The 20,297-nt window shown below is 36.1% G+C and overlaps 1 protein-coding gene across 2 annotated transcripts in view; it reads left to right on the top strand.

The window, feature by feature from the left end:
• Window positions 1-20,297, top strand: part of pafah1b1a (platelet-activating factor acetylhydrolase 1b, regulatory subunit 1a) — a 53,047-nt gene that overhangs the window by 18,352 nt on the left and 14,398 nt on the right. For both annotated transcript variants that reach the window (XM_005157575.6, NM_201345.1), the window contains 1 exon segment: window positions 20,076-20,160. In XM_005157575.6, the coding sequence (XP_005157632.1) occupies window positions 20,076-20,160 (85 nt within the window).

The following is a 20,297-nucleotide window of genomic DNA, read 5'->3' as shown; positions in this document are numbered from 1 at the left end:
TTACAAACATACTGAAACCGTCTCACACACAGAACTGTGAAAGATCCTAGTAAACACATTGGTGCATTTATCAATTTGTGAGAGAGATTGTAATCTTTCAGTGCTTATACCTCTTTACGCTTTTGACCACAGCGAAGGACAGTATGGATTTATCAGGCACTTTGGTAATTGAAAAGATCGCTGGTTCACTGTCACACTCAATCGATGACAAGGTCTAGACAAAGCCTTGACATAAAAACCTTTTTGTGTCTTGTCAGGATTTGAACTGATGTCGGTTTTCATCTTGTCACTGAAAAACACCTGTCCTTTAGTTTGGTTAAGTTGTCTTACAGCTAATTGAAGATAAATCTGTCCTGTGGTCCAGCACACAGCGTAATTAACCTTCGAACGTGCACAAGTTGGACTGATAAGAGCTTTTAATTATCAGTATGAGATTAAAACAAGTTGACTATTTAAATTGTTTTGCCGCAGCTCTATACGGGCTTTGCTCTCTGTGAACCTGTGAACAACCCACTGAAAGTTTGGTTTACTGTTACTCTTATACAAGACAAGCCAAAAGTATGAGACATGACATTAAAATACTCTACTGAATGTACTCTGCTGATGTGCATTCATCTATTTTAGAGTATCATTACCCTAGCTTTCCATTATGCTGATACTGCATTATAAACCTGGTTTGTGGGGCATGTGGAATTATTGCGCTTTCAGATTGAGTATTTGTACTTGTTAAAATCTCTTTGATTTATTAATGCAGTGAGGCGGGTCAAGTTTGAGAACCAACTTTTTAGGTCCAATTTACAGCTGGTTTAAGGAACAAAAGCTGCTGTTCTCTGTATTTGTTTTCTGTTGTCCCTTTTCCCATATATATATATATATATATATATATATATATATATATATATATATATATATATATATATATATATATATATATATATATATACATATATACATATATACATATATACATATATATATATATATATACATATATATATATATATATATATATATATATATATATATATATATATATACATATATATATATATATATATATACATATATATATATATATATATATATATATATATATATAYAYATATATATATATATATATATATATATATATATATATATATATATATACATATATATATATATATATATATACATATATATATATATATATACATATATATATATATATATATATATATATACATATATATATATATATATATATATATATATACATATATACATATATATATATATATATATATATATATACATATATATATATATATATATATACATATATATATATATATACATATATATATATATACATATATATATATATACATATATATATATACATATATATATATATATATATATATATATATACATATATATATATATATATACATATATATATATATATATATATATACATATATATATATATATATATATATATATATATATATATATATATATATATATATATATATATATATATACATACATACATGGATCAGACTTTGATGGCAATATAGAATGTTACCTCTTCATTTATAAATGTCCTGTTTTTTTATTTTATTTATTTATTTTTTGGATTGTTAAATGTTATTTAGGGTTAACAAATGCAAAACTGCAGTACTGCTGAAAGGATGTAAACTTTCCACCCTGCATGAATGTGAATAGTGCTTTTAGACTGGCAGCAAATACTGGTAGAAAACCAGGGGGCATCTTGATGCATTACTGCTGGATTCATTAGCACAATAGCAGAGGGGAAATGGAGGCAGTGACAAGCTGACCGCCTGCATGAACAGTTTATTTTCCTCTTTGACTGATTTCATACAGAGCACATGAATGGCATCCAAGTTGTTCAAGTTATTTAGGGTTTTTTCAATGCATAGAGATTAACAGCTGGCTGTAGAAAAACGATACTTGAACCCTTTCAAAATCGTTTTCATGGGAATGTGGAGTTTGGGTCGTGTTGTTATTCTCTGCATGGTTGGTTTATTCATTTACTCATTGCTTATTTATTTTAAATGGATTTGCTTGCCTAAATATGATCAAATGTAGGAAAAATGTCTGTTAATTTATCAAGTACTTTCTGGATTTCTGGTGATGTTTATCTTGGTCATACGCTGCACAACATCTTACAAAGGTTATATATAGTTACAAGTCATAATGGAGTCAGTCATACAAGAGCACATTGTGTTTGTGTGCTGAACACTTGGCAGAGTGAAGCCTGTGAGGGTTTGTTTTAAAAATAAACACACAGCACACTACAGGATAGACACAAGGTGTTGGTATAAGGGGGATGTGGGTATTTATGATGGAAGGATGGCTGTTCTCATGTTAACAGGGTCTTTGGAGTCATTGGTCTCCTGGAGCGAGAGTTTAACTCTCTCTGTGTGAGATCATGGGTCAGACCGATCTTCCTGTATGAGCTAAATATGCTGTTGACTCTGCCGTTGAGATAAAATGTGGCTTGCTCCAGGCTGTCTCCATTTGATTGTGGAGCTTGTATCTTGTTATAGATCTCACCTTCTTTTGGCTTTGGGATTTTATTCTAATTAAACTTATTTGCAAGTTAATTGGGGAAAGCATTATCTACACATAGCTGATGCCTAAATAATGCTTTTTCTTAGCCCGCGCAGCAATTTCAAAATTACCTTGGCACTGAAATGTGTCATTTATATGAGATTCAGCAGGGTTTAGCAATTATTTTGTTTTCCAGAATATTAGTCTTTAATTAATGTTGTTCTTCGTTATATGAAACATGTTGATTTGTATTCCAGAGCAACTTTTGGTAATACAATCAGTCAAGCTAACTGCAGAAGTGTGTATAATAACAGTGGTTTAAGTTTAGCATTAAATTGGTTTAGGATTGATATTTGTATGTTAATGCTTCTTGGATGGAATATCACCCAAAATTGTTCATTTTGAACTATTTCCTAATTAAATACTTTTAAATGTAAAGTGTTTGTTGTGAAGTGAGGATTACTATTTTACTATTATTATTTTGTTACAAATGGTGAAAAAAATAGACATGCAAGTTATAGTGAGGTGCATATTTTTATTATTATAGTTATTACTATTTTTTTATTTTATATATATTTATTATTATTAATATTATTATTATTGTTAAGACAACATATTTTAGTTCAATGTTTTCTAAATTTTTGTTATTTATTCAGTTATTTATTTGCACATTCATGTAATTTCAAACTTCCTAAGTAGTTTGAGGTTACTAGCTCCAGTTAACTGCATTTCTCTCTGTTTGAAACTAATGTAAAAGCAGTGTGCATATTAGTGATGTGATGTGATCTCGGGCTACGAGATCTTGCTAGACTAAATTGTAGAGGTGTCAAAATTAATTGTTTCTTTGGTGCACTGCGATGCAGATGCCGACAATTTGGTATCGGTTCAGTAATCATAACCAGTTATGTAATGAAGTCATTTATCTCATATGCGCTATGTTGCATTAGCTTACTATGTGTAGGGGAGCGAGAGTATATACAATGCTCCAACTACTTAAAAACTCAAACTGTGCATAATTTTACTGTGTGTGTGATTGCTGGACAGTCTTTCACTGACAATTACAGCAGAAGCCCCTATTTCACTGTGATTATGTGATCGAAAGTAAACTATTTCTCTTTCTCTCATTGTGGCCCATTTGACCTGCTAGTGTGACTTCCTCTCCTCTCGGCTGTTACAGCGATACTTCTGGATACAGACACAAGCGCATGTCTGCAGGTTTTTCTCCACTGTGTTTATCTTGGATCAGCTGTAATCGCCGCTGACCAATCAAAGGGGTGTAAGAGAACTTTGTAGACAAGGATCAGAAAGCAAGCGGGATATTTATATTGGTTTATATTATTTGCTATAAATGCTTGCTAGAAGCAAAATATATTTATACGTTTTAATTAGGGGTGTCAAAATTAATCGTTTCTTCGGTGCACTGATGCAGACGCGGACCATTCGGTATCGGTTCAGTAATAATCATAGCCGGTTATTACTGACGTCCTTTACCTCATATGCGCTCTGTCGCGAGGGAGGCAATCGCGAGTATTTACAGCGCTTTAACTACTTAAAACTCAAACTGTGACCAATTTCACTGTGTGTGTTTGCTGGATCAGTCTTTCACTGACATATACAACAAAAGCCCCTATTTCACTGAGATCGAGAGAATGAAAGTAGCCTACTCCATTTCTCTCTCTCTTGCTCTCGCTCTGTCTCTCTCTCTCTTTCTCACACACACACAGTGGCCCATTTGACCTGCTGGCGTGGTTTTTCTTCTCTTCACGGCTGTTTTACAGCGTTACTTTTGCATACAGAAACGAGCGCGTGTCTGCAGAATTTTCTCCACCGTGTCTATCATACATCAGCTGTGAGATCGCCACTGCCGCCTGCCGCTTATCAGTATCACTCATCTGTGAAGAACGCAGCGCGCAAGAGCCAGTCGCAACCGTTTTTTTTGAGGGTGTGACCAATCAAAGGGGTGTAAGAGAACTAGACAATGATCAGAAATTGAGCTGGATATTTATATTTGTTTATATTATTTGCTAAATGCTCGTTTTGTTTAAAGTTCCTGTTTATATCTCTGACTGTTTGTATTAAATGACAAAATTGTATTACAAAAAATATATAAATACAAATATATTCATACATTTTAATACAAGAAATGCCGCTGTGAAGAAAATATAAAACTGTGTATGGAAAGCACCGTCAATGCACCGTGATGAACCGAATCGATGGCATGATAATCGTAACCAAACCGTGAGACTAGTGTAGGTTCACAGCTCTAGTTTTAATACAAGAATTGCTGTGCTGTGAAGAAAATGTAAGACTGTGTATGGAAAGCATTGTCAATTCACTGTGATGACAGAGATATCAAATCGAACTAAATCAATGGCATGATAATCGTAACTAAACCGTGAGATCAGTGTAGGTTCACAGCTCTACTAAATTGAAAAAGTTGTCTAGCGTGTTGTGATGTTATGATGGACCGTGAGGGTGAATTTAGCATTGAAGATTGGAGACAGGATTGTATTAGAACCGCACATCAAGTGCTTTGCACACACCTGACAAGCTGGCTTTGCAGGGCTCGAAATTGCGACCATTTTGATCGCATATGCGCCCGAGATTTTATTTTTGCGACCTCAACATATTTGGGAGCATTTGTGCGAGTGCATATAATTGTTGTGTGCGACCAGTTTTTACTGCAAAAAGTTCAACACATGCGCAGATTTGGGAGACATTCACGCAGAATGCATCTTTGCTCTTGAAATGTGAAACGCAGCGCCTAGGAATGGTTTAAAACAGTTCTCATGTCAACTTGCAGCAGTAAACAAAGCCAAGTCCGTAATGCTTGCACCGCCTTCACTATCTTCTTATTGGCCCACTGCTCTAGCACTGAAATATCAGCTTTCAATCACTTAGTCAATGCCTTCTGGCTTGGGATGACAGAGAGAGCTACTACCGCGAAAAATTGTAGAGCGCTGAAGATGAGAATGAAGATAACACTGACAGGTTTTGTTTTAGAAACCATGGCATCTAAATTTATAAATAATGGCACATCTTACTAGTGATGATGTGCTGAATGTTAATCAACCATCTACACTTCTCGAAGAGTGGATAAAAGAGTCCATTGGCTTCAAGTCCGCTATAAAAAGTCTGTGGGATGGAATTTTTAGGTAACCGTTTGCCACCTCTAGCTCGAGAGCTTCCGTTTAATTCTTTAAATAATGGCCAGATGCTGTCCGCCGTGCAAGTGGCAGCTATATGTAAAATTTTACACCACATACACCATCACAAACGGGCTTGCACTGAGTAAACTAATGTCACTACTCATTAAAAGACCGATATTGCTATTAACATGACGCAAGCATATAATAAGGTACAGTACATGTCAAAAACATCACTGCAATATCAGACAGTACCCGTGAGAACAGCACAGTTATATTGTTAACAGATTCAATCATGTCAAGCACTCGTTTACCTTTTGGTTACTCAGTTATTTTATAAAAATGTATTTTCTTGTGATAATGGGATTTCGTTGAGACATTTTCCTCACGCACGCATATATATATATATATATATATATATATATATATATATATATATATATATATATATATATATATATATATATATATATAATTATTATTTTTTTTTTTTTCTTGTTAGTTTGATTACTGTTGATTTCAAATGCAATAAATCTGTTTGTATAAAACTAGTAGTAACGGTGCTTATAATTTGTGGGTGTGACTAAATTTTAGCTGATGCGCCTACATTTAGGTTAGGAGCACCGGTGCTAACAAGAAAAAAAGGTTAATTTCGAGCCCTGCTTTGGATTTAGCTATCCTTCGTTTGCAGTGGGTGAGTGTGACGTAACCGTTTTTTTCTTTACCAGAGTTAATGGGTTGCCACTTCCAAAAGCAGAGGCTGCTACAACTGCAGCCACACGCATTAACCATGGCTCATAACATACTATGGAATAGCACTTTAGATATGCTTGAAGCCATAATCGTCGTAAACACTAATGGAATAAAGACATGTGGATTATTCCTATTTCAGTCGCATTGTTGAAGTGCTGTATAGACTTGTAAACGACATAATCAAACTGCTACTACTGTTGTGTAAGACTTTTAACTGCTTTTTTTGACAAGATAAGTCATACACACTCAGCTGTTTGACACTTCTCTGCCCTCATCGAGTCAGTAAAGGACCAAGGACTCGCGTCTTCTCAGAGTTTGCGCACACACACACACACAGGTACTCAAAGTAAACTCCTGGAAACACACACCTTTCGTTGTCCTTATCATCATGATCGAACACATTTATGCTGTCCGGAAAAAAATGGAAGCTGTTGCTGAAGAAAAGTGAAACTGTTGAAATTAAAAACCAAAAATGACATGATTACATACATTTAAAAAAAAAAAGTTAAATTTATGGAAAGGAGTTAGATTCTTATGTGAAACTGTACAAGGAAGAAGCCAGTCAGTAGAGTTTATAGCTAAATATTTAGTAGTATTTGCATGTCGTTTACTGCTTAGAATTAATTAAAATAGAAGTAACATTCATTAAAAGTAGATTTTTTTCAAAAAAAATAAAATTTCTAATAGTTTTGCAATATTTTTTTCTTCCGTTGAATAAACCGTTTTCCATTCATGTATTTCAGTATTAAAGATTTCTTAAAAATACTATAAAAATATCATCTCGTTTTCGTGAGCCCAATCTCATGTCTAGTCTCCTCTCGTGGAGTAAGTGTCCCATCACACCTTTAGTGCGGATGTATATGTATACTATGTATATGTACGAGTGTTGTATGTGCATGATGCCTGTAACAAGTGAACAATGAACACAAAGTCTCTACAGAGACACTCCAGCCTTAAAATATGTCAAACATAAACCAGAAATTTGTGGGTTTAGTATTGTGTTCTGCTGTAGATGTGGCAGGTGTGTGCAGGCCATTTCTCTGGAGACCACCTCTCTACCTCATCCTAAAACCTAGCAGCTTTGCCAGCCCCTGGTGGGTTCTGATGGAGCTGCTGCCAGCCAATCAGCAGGAATCCCATCAGCAGTATGGATTTAGTCTTCAAACTGGCACACAGAGGAGGTGACGGCCCTTCTGCTGCTTTTAAGGGGATTCACCCATCGGCTTAGATGCTACCTCAGCATCCCTCGAGTCAGTCTAGACTGCAGACTGAGATTTATTATATTATTACAGGGGACTAAAATAGGGTAATTGAAATGCCAAAAAAATGTGGTCTGTTAAGAAGGTTCAGACTTTGGGTTACGTTTAAATGTCAATTTTGTGGTTGTTTATGATTTAAGGTATTTTTGAGGTGGAGCTGAGCAAAGCTTTACACACATTATACATGTATTAGTGGCACATGCAGTCAGAGATTACCATGCCACTCAACACCTCTTGATACTGCCAAGGGAATGTGAATGTGTAATCTAAAGCTTCCACTTGAAAGAGTGAGGAAAGGGTGTGTGTGTGTGTAAACGCACACAAATGTGAAATTTTGCCATAGCTAGGGGCCTTATTCAAATGACTAAACAAAAACACAGCTTTGGCGCTAAGACCCCACTCTGCTTGGCATCTTAAGGGGTGTGGCCTCTCCAGAGCAGTCCCAATCTCATTAACGCTTCTGTCAAAGGGACTGCATGTGTGTATGTGAGACAGCTGGCTCAACACTCCCATGCTGTGTGCACACGCACTTCCAATTGCATGTGCCCTTTACACATACTAACTCAAGGTCTGCTGTCTCTTAACTGGCAAAACAAGTAGCATTTGCCATCAACCTACATTCATAATCGGGCTGTGGATGTAAAGAAAAAAATTAATTTGCGACATTAAGTTGCAGAAGATATTTTTTGCCATATAACAATTCACTAGAGAAATGCTATTTTTATTACTTGTATTTTGTTTGTTATTAATGTTTATATTGCAATGAAGCGAATTGTTCCATTTCAAATCACTTTCGTGGTTCAATTTATATTAATTGTTCAGCCCTAGTGGCTATAGGAACAGTCACCAGAATAATTGCTAGAGAAATAAATATCCCTTTCTGACATTGTCCTTGTTGCATTTTCACCATCGGTAGAAATGAAGTAATGTAAGATCCCATTTAAATGACAGCTATGTAATTTAGGCTACATTCAGCAGTGTATACAACAGGAAGATGAAGAATGCCTTGTTTTCATTTTGTGCCATGAGTTATATTGAGAAACAGAGCTATAAGTTTTGTTGTTGAAAACACAAAGAAGGGCTAAGAGATTATATGACCGCTAGATGATTCTATGATGTTCTATGACCGCTTGCAGTGGTACATGTCATCCGGGCTGTTTATAATTCTTTAAATTACTCTGCAGGGGTGCGTTTCCCAAACAACGACCTAACTTGCGGCTGAACTATCATAGTACGATGCATCGTTTGGGAAAAGATTGATGTAGTAATGAGTGTTTGCCAAAACCGTAGTTGCTTTGTCGCAGATCTATTATTTGAACCATGTTATAAAATGTCCATACTGAAGCTCTAAAGGGGTGGAGTATAAACTTCTTTAGAGAAAAAAAAACAAAAACCTTTTTTTTGTGCAAATGACTAATTTTGTTGTTGTTGTTGTTGTTTTTAAATCATTCCAAGTTTAAGTGTTAGAATGTTCTAAATGAGTAGGGCATAGTGGGGATAACAGGGAGTACAACATAACCAGGAGCTATGCTTCTAACTTAGCTCTAGTTGCAAGCGTACAAGTTTGTGATGCAGTTTGCGAATGTTTGTTGGAGTGATGGATTTGGGGTACACCAAATGAGCTAATTATGTTTGTAACAATGGAACTTGCAAATTTAGTTAGTTGATGGTTTTCGATCACAGAACACCTCTGGTATTTTGTACGGTATGCATTCTGCCAATCACTGACCAATAGCATCACTGGAAGTTCTGGTTGTGCTTGGTTTGTGGGGTTCAATAGTTAGGAGTCATCAGTTTAGAGAAGTTATTTGTTGTTGTCTGACATTGAGTGAAAAGGTTTTTTTATTCTGTCAGGTTCGTACTGGAAACCACTGTTCAGTCCACTTGGATGCTCAGAGAACACAGTGTGTGCTTACTCAGCAGAACCGTTTTTGTCAGAATAATCAGCTCTCCTGTAGAATCCCTGGATGGAGCTGCAAAAAGAGAGTGCTGTCTTTGATGAAAGCCACTGTCTGTTGGCCATGTTGTTTCATGTTCAGGTTAGCTGCAGGGGAGATCAGACTCCTTTTTCTGTTTGTACAAAGGTTACCATCTCACAAAGCCTGCAAAAGGACTCATTCTGCAGTCCTGTGATGCCATGTTTTGATACATGATGGCAGCTGGATAATAAGCAAAGCAAATCCATAAGCCAGAGGCAGTCAGACATGATATACCCACAGGGGCTCATCCGAGTCTGATAAGACGCTGTTTGTTTACTGAGCAGAGATGCGCTGGGTTTGTGGATTCGAGGTGGGAGGGGTATGGGGTGCTGTCGGGCTGGCAGTGATGATGTGGATCCGGAAGCAAGCACTTAGCGGAAATGATGTTAGAGCAAGATGACTCTCTTCCAGAAAGAATGAGGTAATGCTGCTCATCTCTTCTACTGGAGCTGATCTCCTATCCTCGCTTTTACCCTGCCACCACCCGGTCTGAGATTTTATAGTTTGATCATTACTGTGGACTTGCTTTCAAGGGTGCAGATTCAGTCATGTGTTATAAAAGTGATAAAATGCCACAAAGTGTTCATTGCTAAAGTTTAAGTTATTTCTGTCACAATTTTTTTAGTTAAACTTGACTTTTTTGATTAAAGTGATAAAGTTTGGTTTTCATTGAATGTCTGATGCTGGTTTTATCAAATAAAATGAAGGCCTTCTTTTTTTCCTCTGAGTTTTCACCTTTTTTTGGATAAGAAAGTAGAGAGAATTGACAGGAAAGCATTAGGAGCAGAGAGAGGGGAATGATCGGCAAAAGGCCACGAGATAAATTAGATCTAAAAGCATAGATAAATTTATTCAAGTAAAGGATGCAAATTAATCAAACTTAAGTAAAGCTCCGATGTTCTGCTTGACCAAATATCAGAAGTAGTTGTGCGTGTTCACAAATTTGTTTTGTCATGCACTGATCATAGAGCTCTTTGAGGCGCCGCCGCGAAATAGGCCACATATTTAACTTTTCAGAATGCCACACCGTGAGTTACGAAAACCGACCAATCAGCTTCATACTTTTATATGTAGTATACACAATTTGGTTACCTCAGACAAACCACAAATTCTCTCCATTCGTAACACTCCTGCTGTTTTGTTACAATTTATTTGTTAATTTGTCATCCTTTGAGAAAACGGTTGATGGTCACTGAGCAACGACAAAGGAGCAACTGCAAAGCATGTTGAAAATGCTATATGGAGCGACACGCTTGTGCTTTCCACACGCTTTTAGACTCAACTGACTTACAAATTACTTGGTTCTGCCCTACATTAGCCTTCCTGTATCCAAAGTAACGTAACCCTATACCAAATATGTTGACTTTTTTGGCACCAAGTTCTCCTGTGCTGAACTCGTCATCTCAGCAGGCTATTCAGTCTCCTGTAGGGTTGTAACAATATACCGATATGACGGTCTACCACGATTTGAACGTGCACGATTATCATACCATGAACAATTGCATATCAACGGTTTTAACCCTTAAAGACCGAGACAGCCGCCCGCGGCTAAAAAAAAGTATTGCTCTTAAATGTTTAATAACTTTTGATCCGCTGATCCGATTTATACAATTCAAAGATTGGCATAAAGAAGAGAATCTCAGCTTTCCAGTGCTGTATCACATAACATTCGCAGACTTTCAGAGGCTCCGGAATCAGTGCGGTTACGTCATCAACATTTGACAACGCTGATTTGACAAAGAAACGCTCGTCACTGTGTCTCCGGACAAACCAGACATGATACATTGATGCATTGTCCCTCCTCCATGCCCAGATTGGTTCAAACTCGCTATATCACAACCAATAAGCATAGGTTTCGCTTTTGTTTGTGAACCAACAATGAGCTTTTTGAACAACACGGAATGAGAGATAGGCATACATTTATGCGCGGCTAAATAAAACGCAAAAAAAAGTTTATCATGAAATAATTCTCATACTAAGTACTTTTGCATGCACAGCAGCACAGAAACATGACAAAACAGTGACACAGCAAAGCCGAACTGCTGCTCTTGCTATTTTCAAAAGACACAAATGAAGGTGCAGCTGTTTGTCTGCATTGCAGACAACCATATCAAAATCCATATCCACAGACAACCATATCCATGCTGGCACATAAAACCTAAGGATGTTCCATATTGAATCTAGTTTCGTTATGTTACTATTTATAGTATAGTAAATATTTATATCTATTTTTTACTGAGGATTTGCACCATGTTTAGTTGGACTTTGACACATTATTTATTATTTTCTTATTTTTTATTTGTTCATTGTACAAGTGGACACATTCTCTCACCTCAGCGGTCAAGATTAAGTCCTGAAAATCTCAACATGCTTACATTTCTTCATCACAACCTAGACTGAAAAAAACAACGCTTTAAATACATGTTTACAGCCATAAACTTGGTATTGCACTTTTGGTCTCCCATTTATCCTGCTTATAAGGAAGGACAGTTTAAGTTTATTTTCGTCTAATCTTAAAAGACCTTGCTTGTTTATTCTTTCTAATTTTATTTATTAAAATGGGAAATTTTTCAGTTTATTTTTTATAAAAGACTTCTATAGTTCTATTAAAATGGTTCTTTCAAAAGTTTGTTGAAATAAAACCTTTGTTCAGTCAGAAAACGTGTTCTTATTCTTTTCAGGGTCTTTGCTATGAGAATTACTATTTAATACCGTATACCGTGAAACCGTCAAACCGTGGTATTGTTTTAGACGATTATCATACCGTAAAAAATTCATACCGTTACAACCCTAGTCTCCTGCTATCACTCTGTGTAGGTGCGCTGCGTTATGATTAAATACCATACTGTGGGAAAATCGTGCTGTAAGGCAATTTAGAAATCGCATGAGTCCAAATCGCGATTTTGATACAATTACAATTAATCGCAAAGCTCTAGTATAAATAATTCAATAAAATAAATAGTCTTTAAAGTTACAAACAGTACAATTGTTTTATACCTGAATGCCTTTAAAAAAAACTCATACAGTCACAAGCCTCAAAAACACTTGCAAAATTTTCTAATTTAATTCATACTCTGTATTGCAGATCCTGCAATGTGACTATTGCAAATGATCATATTGCGATATCGAAGCTGAAACGAAATATTGGCCATTTGTTAGCATGAGTAGAAGACAAAACTCTGCTGCATATTTGATGCAGACTTCAGATTTAACAAGCTGTCTTTTTTTAAATATAACCCTCAAAGACACTAGTGCACTAGTGTACACTCCTATTTTTGATGCATGTATCAAAAAGAAAATTCTGTAACATTTTTCATCATGCAGAATTATTTATGACAGCTTTTTCACTGGACTCTATGTATCTGCTCTCTCTCTCAGATATTCTAAAAGTAATTGGGGTTATATAAATAATTATAAAATAATATATCCTGATACCAGGTCACTCTATTAAATGTAAACAATACTTCAAATGCCGTTTAGTGTCTAGGAAGACAGCTTTGCAGGTTTGAGACCATCCTTGGTTAGTTTGAGAGAGGTTTCTCTTTATGAAGAGTATCTTTTGTTCGTTGTCCTCAGCATCTCTGCCCACTCAGGTTCATCGCTGCTTCGCTTCTCTGCTTGCTCCTCGGTTTCCATGGAGACCAATCCAAAGCTATGAGCTCTCATTTGTTTGTTCGCAGTGTTTTCTTTGGCATTTTCAGTGCTGCATGTCATTCTTACAAGCCAGTTTTTTTTTTTAACTGGGAGGGCGTTTACAGCTTGAGCTCATTTCCGCTTTGTTGTTTGGGTATCATCTGTTCATCTAGCGCAAAAATAGCTCTGATTGCCAATAAATGGCTCTTCTGGCTAGCGGGGCTAGTTGGGATTTGCATGGCATGTATTAAAAAGCATTTAGGCAGGTGTGTGAGGAAAGCATGGTAGGTGGTGCACCTGAGGGTCTAAATGTCATAGCACTTTACCTCATAATGGGAGCTAATTGAAAGTAATTTGTTGTTGTTGGGAGACAAGAGTTGTACTTGCTTGCCTCCTTATGCCTACAGTGATCTTTGGTGGCTGTTTTGGTGGCTGTTTTTTACCACATAATCGATGATGAAAGGCTAAATACCAGTTTGTAATTGTCTTGATGGTATTCCAGATTTAATAAATGAGAAATGACTGCAGATTTATAAGAGCGCTGATGGGAACATATGCGAATGATCTAATCATAATGTGTGAATAAAGAACATAGATAAAGCAACTAGCATTTAATAATGCACAAATGCTATCTACCAAGTGCAGAACAAATAGACTGTCATAAGAATGACATCACAACTCATTTGCTGGGGAATAATTTGTTGTGATTTCCCTTGATTTTCTTGTTGGCTGTTTTTAAAACAGGGATTTTCAGTTAATGAGTTAAATAAGGTCTAACTTGATTTTTCTATAACATAAACTGCACAGGCTCCTATAGCAAATGCTCGTCTACTCCTTTATTAGAAACATATGTTTAAAATGCTCGAGCTTAACAATCATGTTTTATTTAACTGTGTTTAACTGACATTTTAAATAAAAACATTTGAAGTATTGTCAAGTTATGCGTACAGCAGATTTTTTTTTTTTAAGGTAAAAAAAAAAACCTTTGTAAAACATCATGGGAAATTTACAGCAAGTTCTTCCTAGTTCTGATGTTATTGCCGCAATATTTTAGTATTCGAGCAGAGCTTGTGATAGTCACGTTTTTCTGTCATTTATTTTACAACTGTGTGATTGCAGGTTCCCAATCTTTTTATTTGACGATTTTACCACAAGTAGAGTGGTAGTCGGTGATTCGCTTGTTGCTAGACGGCCATCAACTGTTTTCTCAGAGGATGACAAGCTGACAAAACATAGCTCTCATTCTGATACACGTTTTATTTATGGAGAAAATTACAAAGCATTAGTGTTTGGGTGTTTGGGTGTTGGCTGTTTAAGCCCGCAGGGTCTTAAAGTATTAAAAGCTGTCCACATTTGGCAAAACCATAGATCGAAACACCGCAAAATGGGGAAATGTAAGTTTGCGCACTGGTTGCGGATCTATTCCTTGGCAGTTTGTGGGACATTCACTGGGCCTTTTACCCTTAGCAAAGAACCTTTCCAAAGACGTCTATTTCTTATTCCTTTTGCTGCTTGTGGGTTAAATTTGGGCGCTCAAGTGACCGAGATGTAATTGAGAGAATATGGTAATTTTTCAAAATAAAAGATGGTTCAGACTCGGATAATAAATAAAAAAGAAATACTTAATGATTTTTTTGCGCTGCCCGGTACCAGTTGATCCACGGACTGGTACTGGTCTCCTGCCCAGTGGTTGACGACCACTGGTATAAATCCTGCATGTTTTTGAGCATTAAATAATGGCAAATAATAACTGACAACTGCAAACATTCATTTGAATTCATTTTATCATTTGCTATTGTTTCACTGTGTTTCCTTTGTGAATTCTGAAAGTTATGGTGAAAGACTGTCTTTGCTGGTACAAGCTGTTGGTAAATCTGTCCCTAAATATCTTATTTTGTTACATGGAAGAAAAAACACATTATATAAACAAGTGATGAGCAGTGATGTTATAAGAGATGACAAATAAAGACATTAACCTTTAATGATAGGATCTAAGAATTTGAACAGCTCTTATCCTGTTTTGCAAAGTGTTGCTTTGCTTATCATTGTCAAACAAGTAACTGACTCCTGTATACAGAGTACACACAGAACAGTAATTCAGGGCGCTCATTCTTGCATTTAACCACAGTTGTTGCTCCTGAAACATTCCAGAATGTACATGACCATAATATCGGTTTTGTTTTGCTCAACAGCTCTGTTTGATGCACAAAGCAGCATTGTTGTTGAGCTGTGTCTCTAGGAAAGGTGTCTGTCGTGCATATACCACTCAAAGCAAAGAGGCTTGCACACGCACACGCGCACATATGTTCCCTTCGGCGTTAAGCATCGAGTAGTTCATTCCTGCTGCCTGTCACATGAGAGATAACCTCTTGCTGACCTTGACTTTAATCATAGCACCCTTACTGTCACAGGCTGCGCCAGATATGCTACTAAAGCTCTGTCACTTCATTGTCTGCTTCATTGTAAACTGTTCAGTCCACCAAACACGCACAGTATAATCATCATTTACCTCGAATTGAGCCACACCCAGAGAGTTCCTCAGCCTGCGTGTGTGTGTGTGTGTGTGTGTGTGTGTGTGCGTGTGTGTGTGTGTGTTTGTGTGTGTGTGTGTGTGTGTGTGTTTGTGTGTGTGTGTGTGTGTTGTTAGACCCTTTGTTGTTTCCAGTATAGACATTATAATTCTTTTCATCCGTGCTGATTTTGATCTTGATTTAAGAGCATATGTGCACAATGTGGCTGTCCTGCTGAAACGGCTATTTCCATATTGGGCTCCTTGTTTCCTTGAGGCTGTGGATCCTTCTGCTATCACAATGCCAGGAAGAGTTTGGACAGCAGAGTGGCGTCTCTGACAGCCTTCTTTGTCTTCACTATCACCACTATCAATGAATATCTTCCGCTCACCACAGTCTTCTTGCTGACTCCTCGGCAGCTCTGAATGTGTTGAAAACCGAGGTTGAGACTTCCTGATACATTGCTTCCCCATTAAAAAAGAAGTGTCTACATTTTCAGACAGTTAATTTAAGACAGTTTTGTCTTAAGTTGAATTTGGGGGAAAATGTGTAACGTATGTAATAATAACATTAAAGACATTTTAATTTATAGTTTCTGTAGTAGTTGTTTCTTTTTTTATATTTGTATTAGAGAAGCACGATTCTGGCTAAAATGAGAATCGCAAATTTTATTTTATTTTTTTGCTTAAAATAAAGATCACGATTTTCTCACGATTCTGTAGATGTAAAATAAAGGTATGGTAAAAACAAACATATGGCACAACCTCGATAATAATATTATGTGTAGGTCTACTGTTTTCTATAAATAATTCTATTCTATATTAATCTATTCTTGTAATAATTCTGATGTTGAATTATTATGTTTGAGATCTTTGCTTGCAATCTGTCATATTAGACAATTTACTGGTAAAATCAGACATTTGCTATTATCGGATTATATTCAACAATATATAGGCTAGAGTAGTTATACTGACACTGTAAACATTTATTTTCATGCACAACTGTGGGTTCGCTATGAAATTAAAAACATATCGAATGCTTGTCGTAATCATAACTCTAAAATGCAATATGATCGTTTAAATGAAGTGCACACTTTCGGTTTCATTTTGACTGCTAAGTACTTGTTCATGCTTCGCACACGGCTCCCAAACGATCACTTTGTGCCACAAACTGAATATTATTTACAACTGTATTACCTGTCACTCGCAGCATATGCAGGTTCTGTTCACTAAAGTAGACTCTACTTAGTAGACTCGCGCGCGCCCGCCCTCTCTGTGATAACAGCTCACGGTCAGCCGCTCACGTCACGTGTGATTTTCCGATCGCAAAAACATCATTATATTAAAACAAAAATTACGTTTTTAGGTGAATTATACCTTCTAAATACAGTATGTGACTCATTCAACATCATTTGGAGGTGTCAATGTCACTGAGCAACGTGTGTAAAACAATGAAAAGACTCGTGCAGCCGCCTTTTCTTCTCTCCTGAACTTGAAAATGTGATTGGCAGAATCGTAGAAATGCTGGATTAAGATTGTTTAGGAGGAATTGAGATTGCAATCTTTTAACGATTAATTGTGCAGCTCTAATTTGTATATTGGTCTGTATAAGAAAGTCCTGTAGCGTGTAAAAAAAAATTATTGGCCCAATCCCATCTCTACCCCTTAGCCCTTCCCCTTACTCCTAACCCTCGTTTTGCGTGTGCCCGTGAAGGGGTAGTGGTGTCCCAATTCTCTTTAGCCTGAAGGTGTAGGGTTAAGGGCAAGTGGTATACACCCCTTCGAACGAAAACTTTTCAGGACCACACTTGAAACCAAGGGGTAAAAAAAATTCCCGGAATACCCAAGCAACAGCTGCACTCGGAAGTAAGCAGATCCACAAATTAGTATATTTTGTCATTATTACGAATTTTTACAACAAACACGTTTCAATATATTCATAACCGTGTTCATGTTTTACTGTAATACTTAAAAAAAAAAAAAAAAAAAAACGCTAAAAAAAATGCTTAATGTCGCAATCTATTAGCAATATATATATATAATATATATATATATATATATATATATATATATATATATATATATATATATATATATATATATATATATATATATATATATATATATATATATATATTAGGGGTACATTTTGAAGCCCTTCCCCTTAACCCTCGTTTTCAATGGCCAAGGGGAAGGGGTAGGGGTACAAAAATAGAATTGGGGTTGGGCCATTGCTAACAAAATGTGTCATGCATTCATAATAATTTTATAATTGATTCCTTACCTGCTGAAATGTAATCTAATTAAATCCTGAGGAAAAATTTTGGATTTCTAATACAAAAGCTTAATATTACATTTTATTAGCCCAATAAAATGTTTTATTTTCTCTCTTTTTTTTTTTTTGCATTATCACACTTTCAGGATGTTGTTTTCTGTTTGGGTAATTGATTACTATATTACAAATGTTTAATGAATTTATTACATAATGTATTGTATAACCAAAAAATATATATATATTAAAGGTGCAGTATGTAAGTTTGACATACAGTGGATATTGTGCACCTAGATCAAAACAAATGCAAGTACAGATTGCCAGATTGGGAATAGGAGTGAGTGATTTAAACTGTGTTGTAAATTAAAGCAATGGCATGCGATAAAAGGAATATTTTCCATAGTTTGAGTTTTTGTCCTAACCAACACTTTGAATTGATTATATTAGAAACAGCTTCTATTTCTCACTGGTGAACAACAGAAAACTAACAATGATTACCTCACAGGGCTTGAAATTGCGACCATTTTGGATGCATATGCGCCCAAAATTTTATCTATGTGTCCTCAATGTATTTGGGAGCATTTGTGCGAGTGCGTAAATTTGTTGTTGTTTTCATAGCAAAATGTTCACCACATGCTCAGATTTAGGAGGCATTCACGCATTATAAATCTTTGCACTTAAAAACATAGCTGAAAAAACGCAGCGCTCAGGAATGATTTAAAACAGTTGACATGTCAACTTGCTGCAGTAATTAAAGCTCGCAATGCTTTTCCCGCCTTCAAGTTCTTATAAGCTCCTATTGCGCTAAAACAGAACGCGAATGGATTGGTTAATATCAGCTGATAATAACTCAGTTCAGATGACAGGGAGCTACAGCAGCCAAAATGTAAAGGTCTGGATACAAGAGAATAAAAACAACTCTGACAGATTCAGTTTTAGAAACCACCTAAAGTTACAAATAATGGCACATTTGATTCGTGATCTTGTAATAAATGTCAATCCAGCATTTACACTTTTCGATGAGTGTATAAAAGACTTCCAGGGTTTAAAGTCTGCTATGAAAATAACTAAAGCATTTACTGTAAAGCCGGTGGGACGGAGTTTTCAGGTAACCGTGTTTACCACTGAATCTACGCATTTTAAGCACAAGACGTTCTAACGTTATTTAATCCTTCATTTAATCATCACAATGCTGTCAGTTGTGCGACTGACACCGCGTTCACCATAGCTTTTTGGTGAGTGCTAAATTTTTGTCTGGCCTACATTTTTGAAGTTAGAAGCACCGGTGCTACCAAGAAAAAAAGGTTGATTTCGAGCCATGCCTCGGGTACATCTCATGTGCTTTATTCAGTGTTTAATGCTAATAATATGAGTTTGAATGCCATTTTACATGACATTTATTGCCTTACTACTGAAAGCAGCAGTAGATGGTTCTCACTGATCTTGAAAATAAAATAAACCATTTGAGATTTACTTGTATGTTTAGTTCTAAATAAACTTTAGAACTAAACACATGAGTGATTAAGCATGTGCATTTAATAATGTTTAAGATGTTTAATATGTAATAATTAGATGATAAACTAATTTCTGTCATGTTTCGTCTTGTGCAAACAGCTAAATTGCCTGTCACTGCGTATCGTCATGAAACATACAGCACATTTGGATACAGAAACACGTCTTCGGCCCTGACATTTATTGAAATTTGTTGAGGATGCTCATCCCCCCTCACACTTTACTGCTTTATCTGTCCTGATTCACTATGCATGTATGCATATGCAGTTTTCCATGTGCAGCTGTTTTGTCTATTATAATGAAATTCCACCATACCGGTGTTTGAATATGTGCTCAGAGAGGCATGTTCTTTCAGTTGTGTAAAAAGCTCTTACCGCAGCCCCTTTTTTAATCCACAGTTATAAGGCCTGGTTATCAAGAGAACTAATTAGGCTTCTCTTTGTTTTTCAGAAACCGAGCGATAGCTGATTACCTTCGTTCCAATGGATATGAAGAGGCATATTCAGTTTTCAAAAAGGAGGCGGAATTAGACATGGTGAGTGTGGGAACCCCCCTTCATATAAACTCCAGTCAAACCAGCATTTCTTAATTTGAAGTGTTCCCCTTTTAATTGGCGCCTCTGTGTGAGGTTGTGACTGACGGCGCACGTGCTGAATTAAGGCAGTGCAGAGA

The sequence above is a fragment of the Danio rerio genome, chromosome 15 (genome assembly GCF_049306965.1).
Source record: "Danio rerio strain Tuebingen ecotype United States chromosome 15, GRCz12tu, whole genome shotgun sequence".
Taxonomy (NCBI): Eukaryota; Metazoa; Chordata; class Actinopteri; order Cypriniformes; family Danionidae; genus Danio; species Danio rerio.
This window is presented reverse-complemented; position numbering and strand designations above follow the sequence as displayed.